The sequence below is a fragment of the Zosterops lateralis genome (assembly GCF_965231275.1).
Source record: "Zosterops lateralis genome assembly, chromosome: 1".
Classification (NCBI taxonomy): Eukaryota; Metazoa; Chordata; class Aves; order Passeriformes; family Zosteropidae; genus Zosterops; species Zosterops lateralis.
The window spans coordinates 18,317,026-18,337,693 of NC_139762.1; the positions used below are offsets into that span (position 1 = coordinate 18,317,026).

General features: G+C 38.9%; 1 protein-coding gene across 7 annotated transcripts; it reads right to left on the bottom strand.

Moving 5' to 3' along the window:
• Positions 1-3,132: 3,132 nt before the first annotated feature.
• Positions 3,133-20,501, bottom strand: THNSL1 (threonine synthase like 1). 7 transcript variants are annotated; one of them, XR_014590534.1, is made up of 4 exons: positions 20,467-20,494; positions 18,877-18,968; positions 15,722-18,382; positions 3,133-5,901 (listed from the first exon to the last, which is right to left on the bottom strand). XR_014590534.1 is itself a non-coding variant. In XM_083865246.1 (3 exons), exon 3 carries the CDS (start codon positions 18,326-18,328, stop codon positions 16,103-16,105), a length of 2,226 nt encoding a protein of 741 aa, XP_083721372.1. In that variant the 5' UTR covers positions 18,329-18,382; positions 18,877-18,963; positions 20,467-20,501; the 3' UTR covers positions 14,499-16,102. The 7 variants fall into 7 exon arrangements, 6 of the variants coding, with proteins under 6 accessions (XP_083721372.1, XP_083721373.1, XP_083721376.1 ...); XM_083865246.1 differs by lacking the exon at positions 3,133-5,901 and having other exon boundaries at positions 14,499-18,382; positions 18,877-18,963; positions 20,467-20,501; XM_083865247.1 differs by lacking the exon at positions 3,133-5,901 and having other exon boundaries at positions 14,499-18,385; positions 18,877-18,963; positions 20,467-20,500.
• Between the last annotated feature and the right edge of the window lie 167 nt (positions 20,502-20,668).

Here is a 20,668-nt window from a genome sequence, read left to right on the forward strand (position 1 = left end):
GTGAGCTTTCCCAGTTTTCTCTAAAAGTGCCTGGAAAATACAGAAAATGCACTCACAGCTTGCATCTTCCAACACAGACTCTGAGCCACTGTGTATTGGGTCTATTTTCCATCTGGGCAGCCATACCAGCAGTTTGGTTTTAGGCCTCATGCCAGTCCTCTAACACACTCTGATTCCCCTTGGACAGGTTGTGTACATCAGTGAGCATTTGCTTTGCATCAGTATTCTGGGTTTTGGTTCACAGATGAACACTGTTTGAACTTTTTGTGGCATAAAGGCACTCGGACTCCTTCTGAGAGCAAAATGATTTCTAGTAGTTACTCTATACTAAGCACTGCTGATTTTGTCTCACAGCAAAGAGTTATTTCCATTCTGCCTGATAATTCAAATTTCTTTTGGAAATTATGTTATAAAAGACTCAGCAAACTGAAAATTAGCAGTGATTTTTTTTCCTTTTTATTTCTTTTAGTAATAAAAGCAACAAGCATTTCCAAAAATACCCTTGTTTATGTATCAATTGCAAGCCAGAAACGGTTTTCGAATTATCGCTGCTTGTAGGAAACTGCCTTAGCTTTACAGATAACAGAACAAAGTGCTTATTTTTGTTACCATGAAAGAAAAACTCCTATGTCCTTCAGCCTGCCAGTATTTCAAAGCCCATCTGAAGCAGAGCAGCAGGTGTAGCAGTTTCTCACAGTCAGTGAAAAGAGTGATGATGAATTGAATATATTGCCCCCAGATCCCTGCCCCTCCTCCAAAAGCCAATATTTCAGATTAGGCTGAACACAAACAGAGCTGCACAGGACCACCTGCTCTCCCTTGTGCTACATAATATGTTCTCTAAGCTCAGATGTGCCTGGAAATGTAGTGAATCCAAGTTCAAAGGAGGCAACTACGGGCAGAGGGGTATAATGGAGTGGGCTGCAGAAGAGGGTAATTTATTTCCCAGTTGATAGACTGCTGTGAGTCTCTCTCCAAAATGTATCTTTTGCCTCTTTAGCAAGTGCCCAAAGGTAAATGCTATTGTACATTGTGCAATAACATTTCTGCCTTCAGCTTAGACCAGAGACTGGTTTCCTTAGAGGAGTTTGGGCTGCAGCAGTTTCTACATATCAGAAGCTCACAGTGTGACTAGGAAGCCTTTTATTCCTGAGCACCTTTGTTTCTTTCTGGTGTATGAAATTCTACTTCTCAAGGTTCCCAAGTGATTCAACCATGTGGGCAGTTTAGTTCACTGGATATATTTTGTATTTTGTCTATATGTAGTTCACACTTGGTAGCTTTGGAGACCTCTCAATAGCATCATACCTCACTGCTACTTTGAAATTAACATTCATGGGGTTTTTGTTGTATGGAAAATCATCCAAATACAAAGTTTATAGGCCAGATTGAGGTCATATCTTTCTCTGTAATAAACAGCTTTTTGACACGGCTGTAATTTTTTTCCAGATAAAAGACTCTCCTTTTTACAGCTTTTTTCCCCCTTGCTTTTTGCCTAATTATCAACCTAATGAAAAAACTTCCATTTATTTGCAGTCATTGTACCACATCTGAAATTTTGCCTAAAGCTCTAGAAAGCTATTGTGCTTCCCTTGTACACCATAACATTAGTATCTTCAAATAATTCCCCTATATTAATGAGTTATGAACTTCCTTCTTAACACTACAACCACTTTCCTACCTTCTGCCTCTGCCTCTTGGTTGATTCTCCATCACTTGTTTACTCCTCTAGTTAAGAATCCACTGAAGGAATTTCTTAACCATTTTAACTACAAAATCATCTCTCTAATTTCTTTGAATGTTACTATTTTCCAACCTCTAAGGTTTTTCTTCAAATGCCATTTGGCAAACATTGTTCATGCATTTGAAGCTACAGCTGAAATCTACACAATGTGGATATAGTAAAAATTTGATTGGTATTGGTATTGATTGGTCTGATTGTAACTAGTGAAGTAGATTCAACTTCCATAGTATGCCAAAATGGATACTCTAACAAAATCAGACATAAATCCCATTCCAAATCTGGTCCTCAACTGACAGTTCAGGGACAACTAAATTGCCAAACATTTTATGTTAGCATATTCATTTATAAACAAACAATCAACAAATAACAAACCCAACCAAACAAAACCCCCTCAGATTAAAATTTATGGAATCAAGGTATACTTGCAGTCCATCTTAAATTGCCCAGGTTGTCTGTTTTGTCCAATGCCCTTCTGCTTGCCTAATTACCTGGCATCAGAAGTGAGATGAAGAGACTGGCATCAAGAAGAATGGTGCTGGTAGAAAGAGGCCTGGTCTGAAGGACATAAGAGACGAGGAGATGCAGAATCTTCACTTTGGTCTGAGGAGTTGCAGAGCACATGCCAGGAGCCACACACACATTTCTTCTATGTCCAAAACAAGTGAAAACCAACAGAACTTCAGTAGGGTATTGGCTGCATATCAATGCCATCTATACAAATAGTACATCCAAACATGGATCGTATAAAGGCTACTCTCAAAATGACACTCCCAAAATGAGATGATTTCTTTAATCAGAGGGATCTGAAGGCAGGAGAGAGTCTGCCATGTATGTAGTGTGCTTCTGGAGACAGCTGGTGACTTTGGTTGTGACAGCAAGGTGGGGAACTTCTGCCAGGGCTCAATAGTGACTGGCGGCTACTGTGATTGGAAACCAGAGTTATTTTTACCCAGGTGCTTGTATAAGCAATAGTGCAGAATGTTATGGGTCCCCAGTCCCTATCCCAGCCCCAGACACCCACATTAGGGCTGAGAATGTCATTCTTGCTCCTCCAGCCCTGATGCCAAGCTGTGTGGGCCACACAGCCAGAGGGCTGGCTGGTCACTGTAGCTGCTCCAGGGCCACCACACCATGCCACTGTGGACATTGGGGTCAAGAGCACTGAGAGAACAGTACCACACGCCAAGTGTGCCTTGGGGGCTGTATGTTTACAGAGTGAAATGAGAACAGTAAAGAGTATCAAGAGGCACTTTTGACCAGAGGCTGATCAGAGAAGCATCCTTCAGAAGGGTCAGGAAATATCCATATGGAAAAGGAAAAGGGAGAATGGAAAAGAAGAGAAAAGCAAATGAAGTGGTTTCTGTTGCTTTTTATTGGTGTTGCACACTTTATATTTAATAAGAAATATCTTTCATTCATGTCAAAATACCCCAGTAAATCAGTACAAGTCCTCACAGTTCAAGAGATTCCATCTTCTAAGCCTTTGCTTTCTCCCTTAGATTTTTAGATTCCATGTCAGTATTTGTCCCCAATCCCTGAGACAGTGTTCCCAGCTCAGCACATTCAGTTCTGCTTGTTTTTACTTTTCTTATCTTGCACGGTTTCAGTTTACAGACTCTCAGAGCTCAGCAACAGCTTCCTCAGTGACAGTGAACCAAGGTCAGGCAATGAATCTGCACAAAACCAGCCAAGGGTCAAGGCCAGCTGGAGCCCTGGGCTGCAGAAGCCCTGAACCTGACAGCACAGCTCAGGGAAGTCATGTGGTCTCTCTGTGACATCAAACTCGCATTGAGTAGGAAGGACAACTGCATGGGTCAGATCCCATCTGGATGTGATGATGTAGCAGACTGGTACTCACAGGGATCTCTTTCTTCATGGGGATGCATGTCTCTTTCAACACATGATCTGAGATGCAGCAGTCAAGATCACTCACATTGATCCAGCAAGCTACAATTCCAGCATGATATTCCATGCACACAACAAAGTGAAATACATATACAATCTGTAGGCATCCACATTATATATACATGTGCACATACATAAAATCATACAACTTCAGATAGACTGCTGAACTATAAATCCTCATTCCACGTTAAACACAACTTTTGAAAAAAAAAAATTAATGTTTTTTTCCTCTTTTAGCTCAGAATTATTGCCAGACAAAAAGTAGAACCATTCTTCTCAGTGTCCCCCAAAAAGCTGTTTCCCTGGTACCCAGTCTCACTGCAGCAGGCTTTAGCATAAATCTTTCAAGAAAACCACAGCTCCACTTTTACAGTAAGATATTAAGGGTAGGAAGCCTTAGTCATGGCCATGGTTAAAGGAACTGTTTAAAGGGTCATAATTTCAATCTTGGGCTTTAATTTGCAGACACTCAGCAGAATTGTGTCCAGCTTCTGAGCATTCACTGGATCTGATTTTTGCTGCTCTTTCCCCCCACTTTTTACTTTCTACATAGTGAAGTCTGATTTTAAAAATTTTTGTGTCATTCATTTATGAATTTAGGTAGGAGTAAGGTGGAGGAAAAAACCCAGCATCTCCTAATCAATTTGAAAACTTGCAAAAATCACCACTTTCAAGCTGTCTGAGAAAGATATAAACTTATCAAATATCCACGCACTTATACGTATGCATCTCTTCTCCTCTTAGGTAAAGTTATAATAACAAAATCATGTCTTCTGGTTTTCCTTTACACTGAAAATTGTTGCATACATACACTTTCCCTTCCAGTCAGCATTCATGGCAGTTTTTAAAATTCTGCTGAAAGAAGTAAAGTGACAACACAGTGTCACAACACAGAATGACAACACCGTTTACAGAACTTTAGCATGAACATTTCAAAGGGTACCTGATTCCAAAAGGGAAATAGAACTCTTGATTTGCAGTCCAAGTTAATTACATTAAGTACAAAATACTTATTTCAAGATTATTTTTAAGATTCTGGTATTTTGAGCTGTAATATAAAGCAAAATTTATCCCACAAAGACTGATTTTAAAATGTTCCGTGAGAATTAAAAAACAGTTATGCTAAAATGGCTTTATGATAATGGGTGACAGTGAAGAATTTGAGTGCATAACAGAGACATCTGCTTCGCAAATAAAAAAAATTACTAAGGTGGTCTCAATGGCACTCCAAATGTTGCTTACTTCATCTGTCTATCCTCTAAAACCAGATCTACATACAACATTATCCCTAACAACATCTAATACAGCTATCAGAAAAGGAAAAAAGGAAAGGCAACATACAGAAGGGAATTTAGGAACACAGGACTGGGAAATTGTTTCTGGGGAACTGGAGACAAATGCCTCATAGAATTGCTTTCATAAGCTGATCAAAATACTTCTTAAATTAAAGTGACAGGAAACTCATTGGAGGAGAGTTAAGGGACACTGGAGGTTAAAGAGACCAATTTTTGTCTTTTTGGTCCTTACCCACACAGCCACAGGACCCATAAGGTGCAATAATTGATCAGTTGCTCAGCTGCACAATTACTTTTAAGCTGTTCCATGTAAGTTGATTTATGAAGCAGATCATGCAATTAATACAAGAGAAAAATCCTCACAAATTAAGATGATGCTTATGCTGCCCCTGAACGGACCAAAGAGCCACCACCATGGGAGGTGGGAGATCTGCCCTTCACCCTGAGGCTTAGCACAATAAGCTAAGTATTCACAGAAGGCAAATTTTATTTTGGACAGATTGCTTTTAAAAAGTGACTGATATTTCTTCCATCAGCTGTCAGCTGTGCCTTGCAGAAATGAGTAACAATTTGTTTGATATTGGGGGATCTTAGTAGTCTGTGAAATAGTTTTTAACTAGCTTTTATACTGGCTCTATACAGTGCTGAAAAGCTCACTTTGCACTCAATATCTTCTGGGTGAGCTTCATCACTCTGCATTCTGAACAGGGGTTGGCTGGGTATTAAGTTTGATTTGTCTTTACTAGAAGTAATTTCAGAGTCAGGCCAAAGTAACACAGTGGAGAACTCTGTTTTACACTCAGATCCCTCTGAGAAGGAAGGGACCTAAACTTCTAACTCTCTCTTTTCACAGTAATATAAATGCATAAGAAAGTAAGAACTTTACCATCAGTGACCCAGCAGTGCAATGAAAAAGATGTTGGCAATTCAGGTGCTGCACACTTCCTGGAATCAAGACTTAAAAGCCAGATTTAACAGTTAGAAAATATAACATCTTTTTGCCTTTTCTAAAAGAAGTGAGGACAGTTCTTCTGTTTTCAGTAATCATCAGTGTATCACTAGCACCCAACATAAATTCAGAGAATACAGCATATACTTTTGATAACAGATAAAGTAAAAGAATACAATTTGGAAGCACATTAAATATTTAAGCATCTGATAAGTTTCTCAAATGTGTAGTTATAGGTTTCTGAGACTCAGGAAGTGAAAGAGAAAGACTGAGAGATTATGTGACTAACCTGAGGAAGAAAACCTTGACCCTTTGTCTTCCACCAATTTAGAACCCACATGAAAGTACTTCATAAATCTAACATTTCCAATAGGCAGACCTGGTCATCTATTGAAAGTAAACAACTCCAATTTCCTTTGGAGTACAATCATTCCAGAAAAGTCTTTAATCAAAAAATGTTAGCCAGAGTGATAAATCACTTAGAACAATAAAATCACCTGCATGAGCAAACACAGCTTCTGTCAGTAATTGTGCTTCCTTGCCCTAGGCATAAGTTGGTTACATATGGGAAGTGATAATAGTTGTGGTTACAGCTCCCAGTATCACATTTTCCTTTCCCAGTTCACACTTACTCATACGTATGCTGACCCAGCAGCAGTTACATAAGATGCAATTCCAAACATTTATAATCCACCTCTTGCAAACAATAAACTGTATCAAATTAGCCCCTGACGTGCTTTGTACTAACAAAGCAATTTGCAGATCCATCATGATGTATCAGGACTGTTACTTGTCTACAGTCATTACAGCCATTTTTTCTGACAGTGTTACCTGCAAGTGCTGGGTTATGGGGACTTACAGTCACTGTCATGTAACTGAGACAGCCTTAGGCAAAAGGCCAAATTCAGTATAATTTCTTTCCCCCACTTCTGGGAGTTGGAGTACATACCCATCTGATTAGACATCATGAGATGTCCCAGAAGCACCATCAGCGATGCTCCAGACTACTGATTTCTCCTGTTGATGTCCATCACACTCTACACATTACGGCATTTTTGGGGACCCTGAATCCTGCCATTACCTTGACTAACCTCTTCCCTTGTATAGTTGTGTACAGTTCTATCTATGGACCATCCTTCACAATAAGCCCTTTCCACATGGCAGCCAGCAGAGCAGAGAATAATTCTTTCCATTTGTTTTTTTGTAGATTTGTTTCTCCTATTTTTAAACCTCCTCTGTTGGTCAGATTTCTTGCTCCTCTCAGAGGAATGCTGCCCTCATTTACTCATCTAGTGCTATGACTAACTACTATAAAGAAAATTCAGTACGTAGACTAACTTGACAGGCAACAACAACAAATCATTTACTTCCCCATTAACACTTCATAATTATTATATATAACTTTCTTTGTCCAGCCATCTCCACATCCTGGAAACAGTAATTTTCATCATATTCCTTTAAAATTTGCACCATGTGGGAGATGTTTAGGCCCTCAAATTTTACTGGTAGTCAGCATGAGATACTACCAACTCAGAAGGTTTGCCTCTACAGTCCTTGTGCCAGATTCAATCAGCAGGTAGGTTCTACCAGGTTGGTCATGCTGAAAGTGGGGTTGTTCTGACTGACAATTGCTTTCAGTGAACAAGAATTTGTATTCTGTTTTGCAGAGCCATCTTTGAGAGATGATAAAGGTACAACAGAATGTTGGGAGAATGAACATCTGCTTAATGTCAAAACGGTGCCCACTATCTCAGCAAAGACTGTCATTAGTGTCAGCTGTGGTGCAGCCGCTGCTCTGTCCTTTCAGCTGTGTTGAGTGAGAGGAACCAAACCCAGAGGGCTGAGGCATCATTGGGGTCGGCACATGGAGCAGAGAGATTAGCAGGAAATGTACACACACATTAGAAAAGACTCTACAGAAGTTTTGCTACCACAAAACAATAAATCAAAAACCAAACAACTCATATTCCTTTCTGCTGACTCAAAATAGACTTGGAAAAAATTCCACAATTTACATTGGATTACAGTTTCAGCACAAACTTTAGGTTATGTCTTTTTTTTGCAAACCAAAACAGAAGTAGGACAGCAGCTAGAATGGAAATATAAATGATGTTTTAGCTAAGGTCTGATCTTACAGAATCAGCAAAAAAAGCAAAGTAAGATCAGGACCTTAACCAAGGGGGAAAAAAGTAAAATATGCACGTCTCTGTTATATAAAATCTAGTGCACTTGTATTGGTTTAGCAGGTATATTATAGTCCCTTCATGCTTGTATTTAAAGAAAAAGAGTAACAAGATATTTGAATTTAGCATACAAAGACTATAAGAAACTGAAAAAGACATAAAGCCTGAAGAAAAGCAGAGCTGCCCGCGGGCTGTTATCACCCTGGATGACAGGCATATGAAAATAAATTGCTTGGTCATTGTATCATTAAACTATGCAAAATCCTCCCCTGCAGAGCAAGACATAATTTATACAGTTTTTCCCCATGAACACTGTTATCTGCCCTTCCTTAACCCAGAACTCACTACAAGCTCCACATACCGCATCGTGTTCAAAACAACAAACACTGGAGTTTGCAATACCATATAAGACCATGGCACTACTTGTACTCTTGATTTAAAGAATTTTTAAATTATTACTTTAGACTCTTTCACTGAAGCAAAGCTGATTCCAGCTTTACAGTTGAAAAGTCTCTAGCAGCATATAATGCCAGGAATGAATGTGTTGTTTTGTAACCTGGTACCACCACATATTTCTGGATACTCCGCACATCAATGAGTATTAACCTAATTATCATTGAGGTTTCTGACTTAACTTACTCTTAATCACACTTCATAAAAATGAAAACATAAAAAGGTCATATAATATTACAAAAGCTTATGACTGCCGGTCATTTAAGAATCATTCAAAAACTGCAAGAAGTGACCAAGTCTAGCAAACTCCCGTTAGGAATGCCACCTTGTGGATAAAAGCTGTATGGAACAACGATTCCAGGTAAATTTCGCCAAAATTTTCACTTGCAAAATACCGGTTTTGCAGAAATGAGCCACTCTTGTGGTGTTTCAGAACTGCATAGGATTCTTTTATTAACCTTTCTGGTAGAAAACTACTGTGAATATGGCTTTCCCATCCTCATCTGTATAAAATGCTAATTAATTATGCAGGAAACACTGGTTTCATTAGGAGATGGGATGCATTTATTAGCATTTTAAACAGGATCAGATTGGCACAGATACTTAAAAAATGCCTGCTCTATTTAGACATAACTTAGTGAATTAGTTTAAAATGTAAAGAAAAAAATATATTTTAGTCAAAATATGTTGCTAGAGCAGAACCCATGAGCACATTTTACCTTCTCTAAGCTTTAATTGGTATATAAAAGTTCAAGTTTAACTATAGAAAGGGAACATTGGATTTTTCCATTTGTCATATAAGTCATATAATAAGCTGAAAATGAATTGAAAATGGCCATTGGATTGCAAGTTGCTTGTAAAAGCAGAGAAAAAAGGGGTGCAAAAGCATCTAATAAATTTCAAAAGATTTCTAACTTTCAAAAGCTTGGGAAAATAAATAATAATAAATATATAATAACTAGCTGTATTCAATAAAGCTGACATTTACACAGACACTTTCCTCCTGTGCTGTTTACCTCATTTTCATAATGAAAGTATATATAGCTCAAACTATTACAAGGCGTATTGTATAATGAAATTTAAAACTAATGAGCCATATCCTAATAGCCATGAGTCGTCATTAGTAGTACATTTGCAATTCTCCAGAGACAGAAAGAACACAGCTAAACATATCCAGTAGCCTGTTTAGTTCAGAACTTGCTCTGTATACTGATCACACCACAGCAGAACTCAAATTAGTTCATAATCTCTACCTCTCAAACCTCTGTGAAATGCTGTTCATGCTTTTGTTAAAGGGAAGTTACTCCTGGGGCAGCCAAACACAACTTGTCATTGTTTGGTTTGACTTCTTGTGGAACATGGGTCTGATTTATCCGAATTAGTCCTCTTTCTATCAAACCACATTTTTTCAGGAAATCATCTTGTATGTCCAGACTAGGGAAGCCTCTACTGCTCTGTTATGTACCTTTATCTCTTTTTGTAACATGTCCAACTTCTGCTTAGACTTGCTGGATCACTCTTTCTCTGCTAGGTGGAACAGTTCTTTATTATCATTTTTTCTCTGAAGATGGTTTATCTAGGCTGATTCTTCTTTCACTAAACTATGCAGATTCTAGTTTTTGAGACCATCATGTCAGTGTTTCTTTTTAATGCTTTTATTGCTCTCATGACTGTTTTCTGTCCAGCTTTCCAGCATCACTGAAAATTGTGACTACTGAAATTGGGCATAATATTCTTCCAAAAGGTTACACCGAAGCCAAATACAGATAGCAGTATTTCTTCCCTGGCAGTATTCCCATTTCTAACCTCAGGATCTCACTGGTCCTTTTGGCCACAAGGCATGCTGAAAATTCATACTTCATCTCCAGACACCATTCAAAGTCAGCATTTCCTACCACAAATTGTTCAACTTGCTAAGTATGTTCTCAAACCTCTATGCTCCTAAAAACACAGGTCTACTTTAGGCCAGAGTGAAATGCAAATTGCTTACAGCTCCTAACCAAGCAATTAATCTTGTTCTGATTAAGTGGCTCTTTAGTATTTAAGTTTTGTGGCATCTGCAGATTTGAACAGTCATTACTTTATTTCCTCCTATGTTCTTAATAAACTCATGGTTAAGAGCCAAATCCTGTGTGAAATCACTTAAAAATCTGTTCAGTCTTTCCTTTCCAATTTACATTTTGAATTCTTTCAGGTTTGACTCGATTATTGTCATGATGAATTTTAAATCTGGGGGTGATACCCTCCGTTTCTATAACAATAACTCTTTAAAATAAAAGAAACTATTTGAAAATCTAAGTCTATTCCAAATACTGGTGACAAAATATCTAAATAAAATGGTAGAGTAACAATTCCTGTGCTATGTAACTGATTTTGTGAGACTTGAGATACACTTTTAATGAAAAATGTGTTCTTGTGTTGCGCAAGGAAAACAGTGTGGATTCCCCCCTTGGTTAAATTTTATAATACCATACACAAGCAAGTAAATCAGGTGTTATCGTGATTCTACTGAATAATTTTCCTATATTGTCAAGAAGGAGACCAGACAGCACCTTAAACACTTATCAGGGAGTAAAGTCTTCTAGAGTGAAATGAGCGCATAGCCTAGATCTCGGTCCATACTGAGAGATCTTTGAAAGTTTTAGCCAAGTTGGTGAGCAAGACCAAGACAGTTGTATTTCAGATTACTACATTCTGAAAAAATCTGAAGCAACGGCTTCCCAGGTCCGATAAGCAAGCTGAGCACATTTGTAATTGCTGTGAAAAAACAGGGTGACATCTCAATCCTCCTTAAGATGCTAATACATGTTCAGAATCGATGGCCCATTCACATTAATTCACTGACATTAACTGCTCATTGCTGTTTCAACCATTCAAGTAATTTTTAAGCCCATGATCCTGAAATGATAGTAGAAGTGTACCAAAGCTGCTCCACAACAGCTAACAGACAACTAGCTCATCTCTCCACTGAACTAAACATGAATAAGAAAGGTTAAACTGTTAGAGATTTCCTTGTCCATAACAATCCTCAGAATGCAGACTTTCCATGCAGCACTGGACAAGTCTGTGGTGCAATGTAAACAGAGTGTTTAGACATTAGCTATTTTTGATCTGTGTTTCCTTTTTTTATACATATTTCCTTCGAGAATGATGCAGGATTATCTCACTAAAATCTTAGTCTCAGCAAAATAAATTACTAGATTATCACCAGCTCCACCCCTAACTTTCAAGGAAACACAGGATGGAACACATCTTTCAAGATTTAAGAATATTAACCTCTGAAACCACTTCTTTTAGTGGATTTTCTTCATAGCAGATTGGTAAGGATTTACAAACATATTTGCAAAGAAAATGCTACAGTGATATATAGATCCTGCAGTGTTTATTTAGAAAAAAATACAGTGGATACAAATGAGTAATGTGTATTTTAGGTATGCAAACACAATATACTTAATAGCAATGTCTGTTCTTGATGTCCTTGAACGCAAGCTGACCTTTTGAACAACAAGAATCTTCCCTGTAGAGTTCCATCAGATAAAATATCTCCTCAAAACTGTAAACAGCAATTCTTTTTATATAATAAAATCCTAAGAAAACAGTATTATCTTCTGATGTCCTATTCATCCTTTACCTCAAGTCACTCTCTGTCACGCTGAGAAGAAGGGCTGTGACTAAAGGCAAGTAATGAGCACCTGGTACATCTGTAAGCACAACAAAGTATTTTCCACAGAAGTATTCTTATTAAAAAAAAAGTCTAAATATAGATGCTATAGTTCTCCTTACATTAAATTTGTCCCTGAGGTTTTTCATGTAGTAGAAGTGTTCAGCAAAGATTTATCTATAGAGAAGAATAACAGCTTAACTAAAGCAATGCTTTTACTCTGGGTCAACAAAGTGAGTGGAAATGTGTAGATCTGCACGCTCACACTCTCTGTCAACCTGGATTTTATTGATTGATACTCCAACATCCTGCTAGACAAACAGAAGCAAACTGTGTATACAGCAAACTTAAATGGCTTAAAGAATCCTACTAACCAGTACAATATGAATTTGCTTTTCTGCACCATTGGCACACCCACTATGCCTTAAGAAGTTAATAGAAAATTATGTATGACAGCATTCAGTGTGCACAGTGTCCTATTGCTGAACACACAAGACAAAAAAAAGGGGGCACTTATGCCCAGTCTTTAATGCTTTTTGAATCTTTCATAATACTGATAGTGGGGAAAAAAAGGACCATAATAGTAGCACAATAATGGATGAACCACAATATATTGTCAACACTGAGAAAATCTAGGCTGGGAAGAAAGGGGGTTTGCTTCCCTCACTATTTTATGTACTCACAGCCAGCTATCCTGAGCATGCAGGAAATTTTTTTCCCTTCCATTCCTACAGGCCCTGCAGGACAGAAGATTGTACACTACAGCTACCAGAACACAGCACTGGTACCAGCTCACAAGTACTGTGTACATCCAGGATCACAACACTACTGCAGCATTTTATAATGTTCATTACTAGGACCCACAAGCAGAAGTAGTGCAGGAAAATAGTTTACTGAAGTTCATGAAGGCCCAAAAATTAATTGTTTTTGAAAATTAGTAAATACTATATTGTAAAACCTTTAGACATTCTGAGAAATGTATTAATATTGTACGTGCTTATTAACCACTGCCTTTAGATACTGTAAGTCCATGTTGAAAACCCTTACCTAAGTACAAGTGCTCATTTTTTTACTTATTTGGTTTATCTCGACTGCTATAATGGCTCATGTGATAGGAAAGCAGCAACCAGAAATTCAAAGCATGCTTGGGTTACTGCCACAAACTTTAAAATCATTTAGTCATGCCAAAATAGATCCCCTGATAGTTTAGTTCTGACCAGTTTATCTAACACTGAGTTACCTCAGAGTAGGATGTTGGCTTCTAGTCTCATCTTGTTTAGAATCTCAGCCCTTCCCTTTCAGGTACTTTCTACAAAAACAAGCTCTTCTTTGAAGATGTTTCTATAAAGTATTGTAACAGTGTATGATAAACTGCCCTGTGATGTCAAAAGGATTAAGCTCCATGGAACCAAGTACTGCAGGATTTCCACTGAGTCCTTAAACTGAAACCAAACCCAGCAATTCAATCCAGGCAGTTGGGTTTGTTTGGTTTTGGGGTTTTTTTTCCAAGAGTTAGAATGCTGGTTTTGTACTGAGGACAAAAGCATTACATTTTTCAGTACTGAGAAAGCATGACATTTTTTTCCACTTGGAATTACTGAAAGAATCAGACTGAAACATACAGGAATACAAGGTAGATGTTCACTTATCACTAATACAAGCATTGCTTTTTTCTTGGCAATATGCTTATGTAACTTTTTCTTACAAAACTTGGATTTTTTTAATGACATAATCATGATCTTTTCTATGTCGTGTTTGGAAAATTATGAAAATTGCCATGCTCTATGAGGACACAGAGTGAGTTAGATCTTTTCATACTACAGGAGGTTCAATGAGCACTTCAGCATAGTTGTCCAACACTTCAGTGGTGGTTAAGAAGAGATTGGAGGCTCTCTTCACAAGGAGCCATACAGAGATGACAAGGAGGAAGTTGCACCAGGAGAAGGCTCATTTTGGTTTAAGAAAGAAATTTTTACAATGAGAACACTCAATCACTGGAACAATATCCCCAGTGTGGGGATATTGTGGGGTGTGGGAGGGTCTCCATCGCTGGAAGTTTTTAAGACATAACTGGAGAGGGTGCTAGATAATCTCATCTAGGCGTCCTTTGTGACAAAAGGTTGGCCCAGATGAGGTTTTCAGGTCACTTCCAACCTGGTCTGTTCACAATTCCATGAAAACAAAAAGTTATTTTTCAAAGTTACTGCAGAAATAGTGAATGAGGTTTGAGCAAAGAACTAGAAAGGTCCTAAAAAAGGACCTAAAAAGTATCTAAGAATGGGGGAATCTAGAAAGCTACTTTGTCACATCCATGTTCTCAGCGACATTTAATGATACTGTATATGTATTCACTGTGGCAAAGGCACATCATGCTAGGGACTTTTACATTACAATTATTTAAAATACTTTGCCAGATGGTGTCTTGTTCACTTCTAGTGTGGCAAAAAGTACAAGCAGGCACACAGAGGAAGCCATTGGATATGACAATGGTTCAAAGCCCCAAGTGAATCTTGACATGTAGGAAATGTTGCCTATTAAAGAGGAAAAAAAAAAAAAAAAAAAAAAATCAATTACCAGATTATTTGAATCTTAGTGGGAAACGCAACTTCCCAAAGAGCCTGAAGACTCTTAGCTCTTTACCTCTAACTGCATTGCACTCAAAATTTCAATAAATCATTTTAGCATTTCTCATAGTATGAAATATAGTTTATGTCCTTGTGGAATATAATCTTCAATTAGTAGAATACATTTGTCCATAACCACATGATCTCCTAGGACAATCCAGTCTATTTTTTTCTTCAGAAAAAACAACAGCAAAGAGCCTGTCATTAGCAAAACCACATAAAAGTATTTTGGGTTAAATAATGAACACTTCTGATGCTATCACACTGGAATTCATCCTTCACTTTCCTTGATGAGATGCCAAGTAATTTGGGAAGCTTCTTTTTTACACTAACTCATGCAAAGCATGAATAGTATAGAACATCAAGGAAATTAACTTAAGAAAAATATGAAAACATAAGTAATTAGAACACGAAAAGCTATATGATCTCAAAGATAAAACATAATACAAAAAATATATGTAAATAAATGGTGAAGTCTGGTTCTTATTTAAGAAGACGGCTGTTACCACTATCAGAGTCTTCTACAGTACTAAAAAAAGTTGAAAGTTCAAATAAAAAACATTTAGGAAAGAGACTAAAAGACACTGGAGAAAAAGCCACACCTCAAATATATTAAAAATATTGAATTAGATATTCTATTTAACACAGGAAAATATTTGGGAAAAAAAGGTGTTAAAAACAAAATGACCAGATTTTTTTATTTAGACACTGGCCACACAATACATAAAAAAATTATACAAGAAGGTAATATATCACAAAATTCAATGGTTCAAGGATTAACAATACAAGGATATTTTAATCTTTGTAGTGAAATCAACCCTCATTAGTAACATATGAACATGATTATAGTATTATGTTTCAGTGCCCTAAGTGAAATGAGTTAAAGTTTAATTAAACATCCACTGACCAAAGGTTCACATCGTTGTTGCAACAAAAGCAGAGCCATTAGTTCCAGAAAGGTCAGACTTCATTATCTGCCTCATTCTGTTGAGGATGTTTCAGGCTTGTGGAGGAGACAGCACTGCAAAGGAAAGCCAGCAGTGCTGGCATCTCCACTGTGAATGATTTGCAAAACAGTATTCCAGTTTTTTACACTCTCGACTCACAACCTTTCACCGCCACTAGAAATCTCACACATGTTACTTACAAATACTGTTGAAAGCTTGACAACTGAACATAAAACTGTGAGATATGCTGTGGACTGGACACAGGCCAGATGAATGATGGCTTTAGTAAAGCATGCAGTTTGTTAAGAAGGTATTGCAATTGTGGACATTGGATCAGTTGCTCAAAAAACTTTCATAAAATGATTTTGAATTAAGGTTTCTATATGGGACATCAGCACACTAATATCAGCAACACAGACCTGGTGATCCCCATTTCCTGTCTTTTTCAGGGTCTCTAATAGGCCCCAGTGGATTGGAGGCAGAGCACTGTAAGAACTTAGCAAGTGAAGCTGACTTAATGGATTCTGATTTATTTCTGCAATCCTCAAGGCCCTCAAGATAGCAGGTGCAAACTTAGAATAATGAGCTGTAGATGAAATAATAATTGGGCAACTTCTATCTTGTAATCGATCTGCAACTACTTTAGCAACAGCTGTGTGTGTGTCCAAAATATATCCTGTAGTACTGTACACAGAGTGAATGGCAGCCAGACAGTCCTCGTCAGAGCACCAGCCAGCCACTAAGTCCTGCTGAAGCTTTCCAAGTAGATCCTTCCGCAGCTGGAAGTGGCCCTGATTTTCCAGCTGATTAAATAATTGTGTCACCAGTTGTCCATCTTCATTAGCAATCAGGTGTAAGTATCGCTCAAGATTGGAGGACTTCAAAATATCTACTGCTGGTGAAAAACTGGAAATTAATTTTCTTCCCCTCAAATCATAAACACCTGTTCTTATGAAGTCGGTCAAAACATTGTTTTCATTGGAAGCACAAATACACTTTCTAATAGGAATTCCCATCATCTTAGCATAGAAAGCAGCTAATATGTTGCCAAAGTTTCCCGTAGGAATGCAAATATCTACAGGGCTTCCAAAAGAAATAATACCTTGATAAACGAGATCAAGGTATGCAGAGGCATGATAAACTATCTGAGGAAGCAGTCGTGCCCAGTTTATGGAGTTTGCTGCAGCTAAAGCTGTTCCATATTCCACTGTAAGAAAGCCAGTAAAATCAGAATTAGTAAATATTTGTTTTATAGCTGTCTGGCAAAAATCGAAATCAGATTTGACACCCACTGACCAAGCATTTTCTTTCTGACAGCCAATCATTTGTGATTTTTGAATTGGACTTACTCCATCCTCAGGAAAAAAATTCACCAGAGCAATTCTCTGTTTGTCAGTGTCATGGAGACGACTAAAGCCATCTAGAACAGCACTCCCTGTGTCCCCAGAAGTAGCTACCAAAATCAAGTAATTGCAGCTTCTGGGAATGCAGTAGGCAAATAAATGTGGCACCAACTGCAATGCAAAATCTTTAAATGATGCTGTTGGTCCATGAAATAACTCAAGAAGGAACTGATTGCCTGCTAGATGCCTAACTGGGGCAACTTTAGAACAACTAAAGTTTTCTCCATAAGCACTTTCAATAATTTCTGCCAGCTTAAAAGCAGGAATATCAGCAGGATGTATGCATCTTTCTAGTATCACCTGGGCTCTTTCAATGTAAGTTGCTTCTATAAGACCTTGCCATTCTTCAGCAGTGAATTTTGGAAGTCCTCTCTCAGGAACAAAGAGTCCTCCATCAGGGGCTAAGCCTTGAGTAACAACATCACTGAAATATAATTTATGAGAGTCTCCTTCCATACTCCTTCCAGACCTACTAGATCTCGTTGAAATGAAAGTTTCCAGTTCCGAGTCTTGGTATCTCTTCACAGCATCAATTACCTTTTCTGCTACAACCTCTGCTTCAACATCCCCTCCACAAAGAACACGGATGTCAAACCACCTTCTGTAGAACTGCTTCCTAAACTGAAGTACATCTTTGAGAGAAATGCCAGGAGACAGGCCCGCAATACGATCCATTTGCTTTGATTTCAGCCTGCTCATAATGACTGTTGTGGGCACATCCAGATACACAACTATTCCATTTTTCTTGATGTGCTGCATGCCAGCAGCATGCATTGGATTGGACCCGCTAAGGGAAATAACACTCCCAGATGCTGAGAACTTCAACAGGGCTTTTCCTTCCTCCTCTAGAAATTCTTCATAACCAACGTCCTGCAGTTTTTCTGACACACTCATATTCCAGGTTGTTTCAAGGACATCATCATCTATGTCTATGACAGGGCAATCCAGTTTCTGTCCTACTATTCTCCCAGTTGTTGTTTTCCCAGCACCTGGAGGTCCCATCAGGATAATATTTTTCTTTCCAAGAAGAGAATGACTTGAGAACCATGACTTCCATATCTGTGCAAATGCAACAGGTCTTGAAAGCATCAGTTTTAAACACATGCTAGAAAGACTGTTTTGGGTTATTAGTCTTAAAGGCTGATACTGAAAAATGTGAAACATCTTCTGATGAGTTATTGTGGGTTTTTTTCCAAGACAACTTGACAATCCACTTAACTGCTTCAGAAAGAAAACAAAAAAACAAACAGTAACTAGTCCTTCAGCAAATATTGAAGAAAAAAACCTCAAGGACTTAAAATTTAGAATGAGACTTCAAACATAAATTCAGCTAATGACCTCATTAGTGCCAAGGAGGTATTTTTCAGAGTAAAACTGATTCCCCTCTCCTGCATAGTTCCAGCTTGTTTCCACAGACAAATTCAACTTCAAAAAGTCCATGTCCTCAAGGTAAAAAGAGGCATCCAGGCCTAACACTATAACACTGTTTGCAAATAATATTGCTTATAGGAATTCAAAATCAACTAGTTTTTCTTCTAGAAGACTTGCTTTTAACTACACATTTATAAGTAACAATTGATTACCTTCTTGTAATCAAAATGTTAATAAAATATACATTTGTCCCACCTCCCAAGAAAACTTTGATTTTTTTTTTATCCTTTCTTTCTAAAAAAAACAAACGCAAGACTCAGTTAAATACACAGATAACTCACAGTCTTGTGCAACAGCAAGGCTGGATGAGTTGCATTCAAATCTCTTCTGAAGGGATGGAAACCAAGCAAGGGGTTTTTGAAGAACTCCTACACTGGAATTGTATTCAATGTAATTTGGGGGTAGAGGGGGAGGAGAGAGAGACAGACAGACAGAGAGAAATCATGAGGACCCTCTACCAGCAAAAAAAGTAACTAACAAGGATGGATTTTCAACAAAGCAAGAAACTCCCAACATTGTGCTTTGTTTACTTAGAGAAATAAACACCAATATCAGCACTAATTGGAGCACATGATTTGTCTGCGATTTTTAGAGTAAAAGGGGAAAGACTCTCAAATCTCCCAACTGCGAGGGGGGCAGAGGAAAGAGCATTTGCTCACTTCTGTGGAAAGTTGAGCTTGCAAACAGTAAATCTCTGTGTTTGCACCCAATGCTGTGACCTGGAGGATATGCTGTAATTACAAGGCATAGGTTAAAGATGGGCATAACGCTATCCAGGTTTTTCTCCTCAATCCTTGTAAAGCATAAGGGAGGCATCCTGTGTAGATGCAATATAAGGGGCTTATAAATCTTTAAAAAGGGGTTTTAAAAACCTTTATAAACCCTTAATAAAAGGAAAAAAACAAACCACAAAGAGTAATTGTAATATCCAGTATTGCTGTAAAACTGTACTGCAATAGTAAGCACTCCAAATATGAATATACTCCTTTTAGGGACAGAAAGACATCTTTGTATTAAACTTGCAGATGTAAAAAATTATAGTCAGTTGTAAATAAGCCCAAAACCAGTATATTTTAGTGACTTTATTTCTTGAACGTAAGAATCACTTCAAGCATTGTGTGTGTGAACTATGGGAGTGAAACCACGCCAAGCACAGGGTCCTGCCACCTCCTGCTCCACTACAGGTTAGCTCTGAGCTGCAGTCAGCTGTGCATTACACAAATAATGGCTGTAACATCTGGGCTGCCTTATGAATTTAGCCCATAGGTATTGTTTAAAATCAACGTGAGTTTTGCACACCCACATAAAGTACACCTACATAGAAGGCCAGAAGCATTGACTACAACCCATCTTTTTGAAGTAATTTTTTGTCCACTGGCAAAACTTTAACAGTAAAAACAGCTCAAACGATCCACCCACCCCACTTGAGATACAAACTCCACGCCAAAAGGGTGGGGCTGTTGCAGCAGAGTTTACACCCAGACCTCCAGTGACATCTTGCTTTGGCTACTCAGCTCGACATGGACAGCTCCTATAGATCTTTAGCCGTGACCCACAATTTTAAAAACCACTGCCGGTGACAGGCGCTCTAGTGAAAACTGGGCCTTGTTACTTAGGCAGACACAACCAGCCCCCAAACTGAGCTCCTGCCGCGGCTCCCTGAAGGAGTCAAAGCGCGGATGGGAGAAAGGAGGGACCGGGACAGACCGCACCCACCCGGCCAGCACAGCCCCGGGCTACGGGCTGCCACCTCCGCTCGCCTCGCCCTGCCCTGTCCTGTCCTGCCCTGCCCCATCCCCGTCCCGTCCCCCGTGTCCCGGCCGGGTCCCTCCCCCTCCCACCGGCGCCCGCAGCGCGGCGCGCGCACGTACCGGCGGGGGCGGGGAGCGCTGCCGCAGGTACCGCGCACGCGCAGTCCCACGGCCAGGCGCGCGCCGGCTCCCCCCGCCCAGCGCGGTACCGGCGGGAGCTGCGCCTGCGCGGCCGTTCCGCGCCCGGCGCCGGAGCGGGTGGCGGCGGAGGCCCCGCCCCTCATGGCGCCGTTCCCCTGAGCGGTTTCCCCGGTAACTGACA

Bases quoted from the DNA above. Each gene is read 5' to 3' on its own strand.
- THNSL1 (XM_083865246.1), bottom strand. From the start codon at position 18,328: ATGTTTCACATTTTTCAGTATCAGCCTTTAAGACTAATAACCCAAAAC.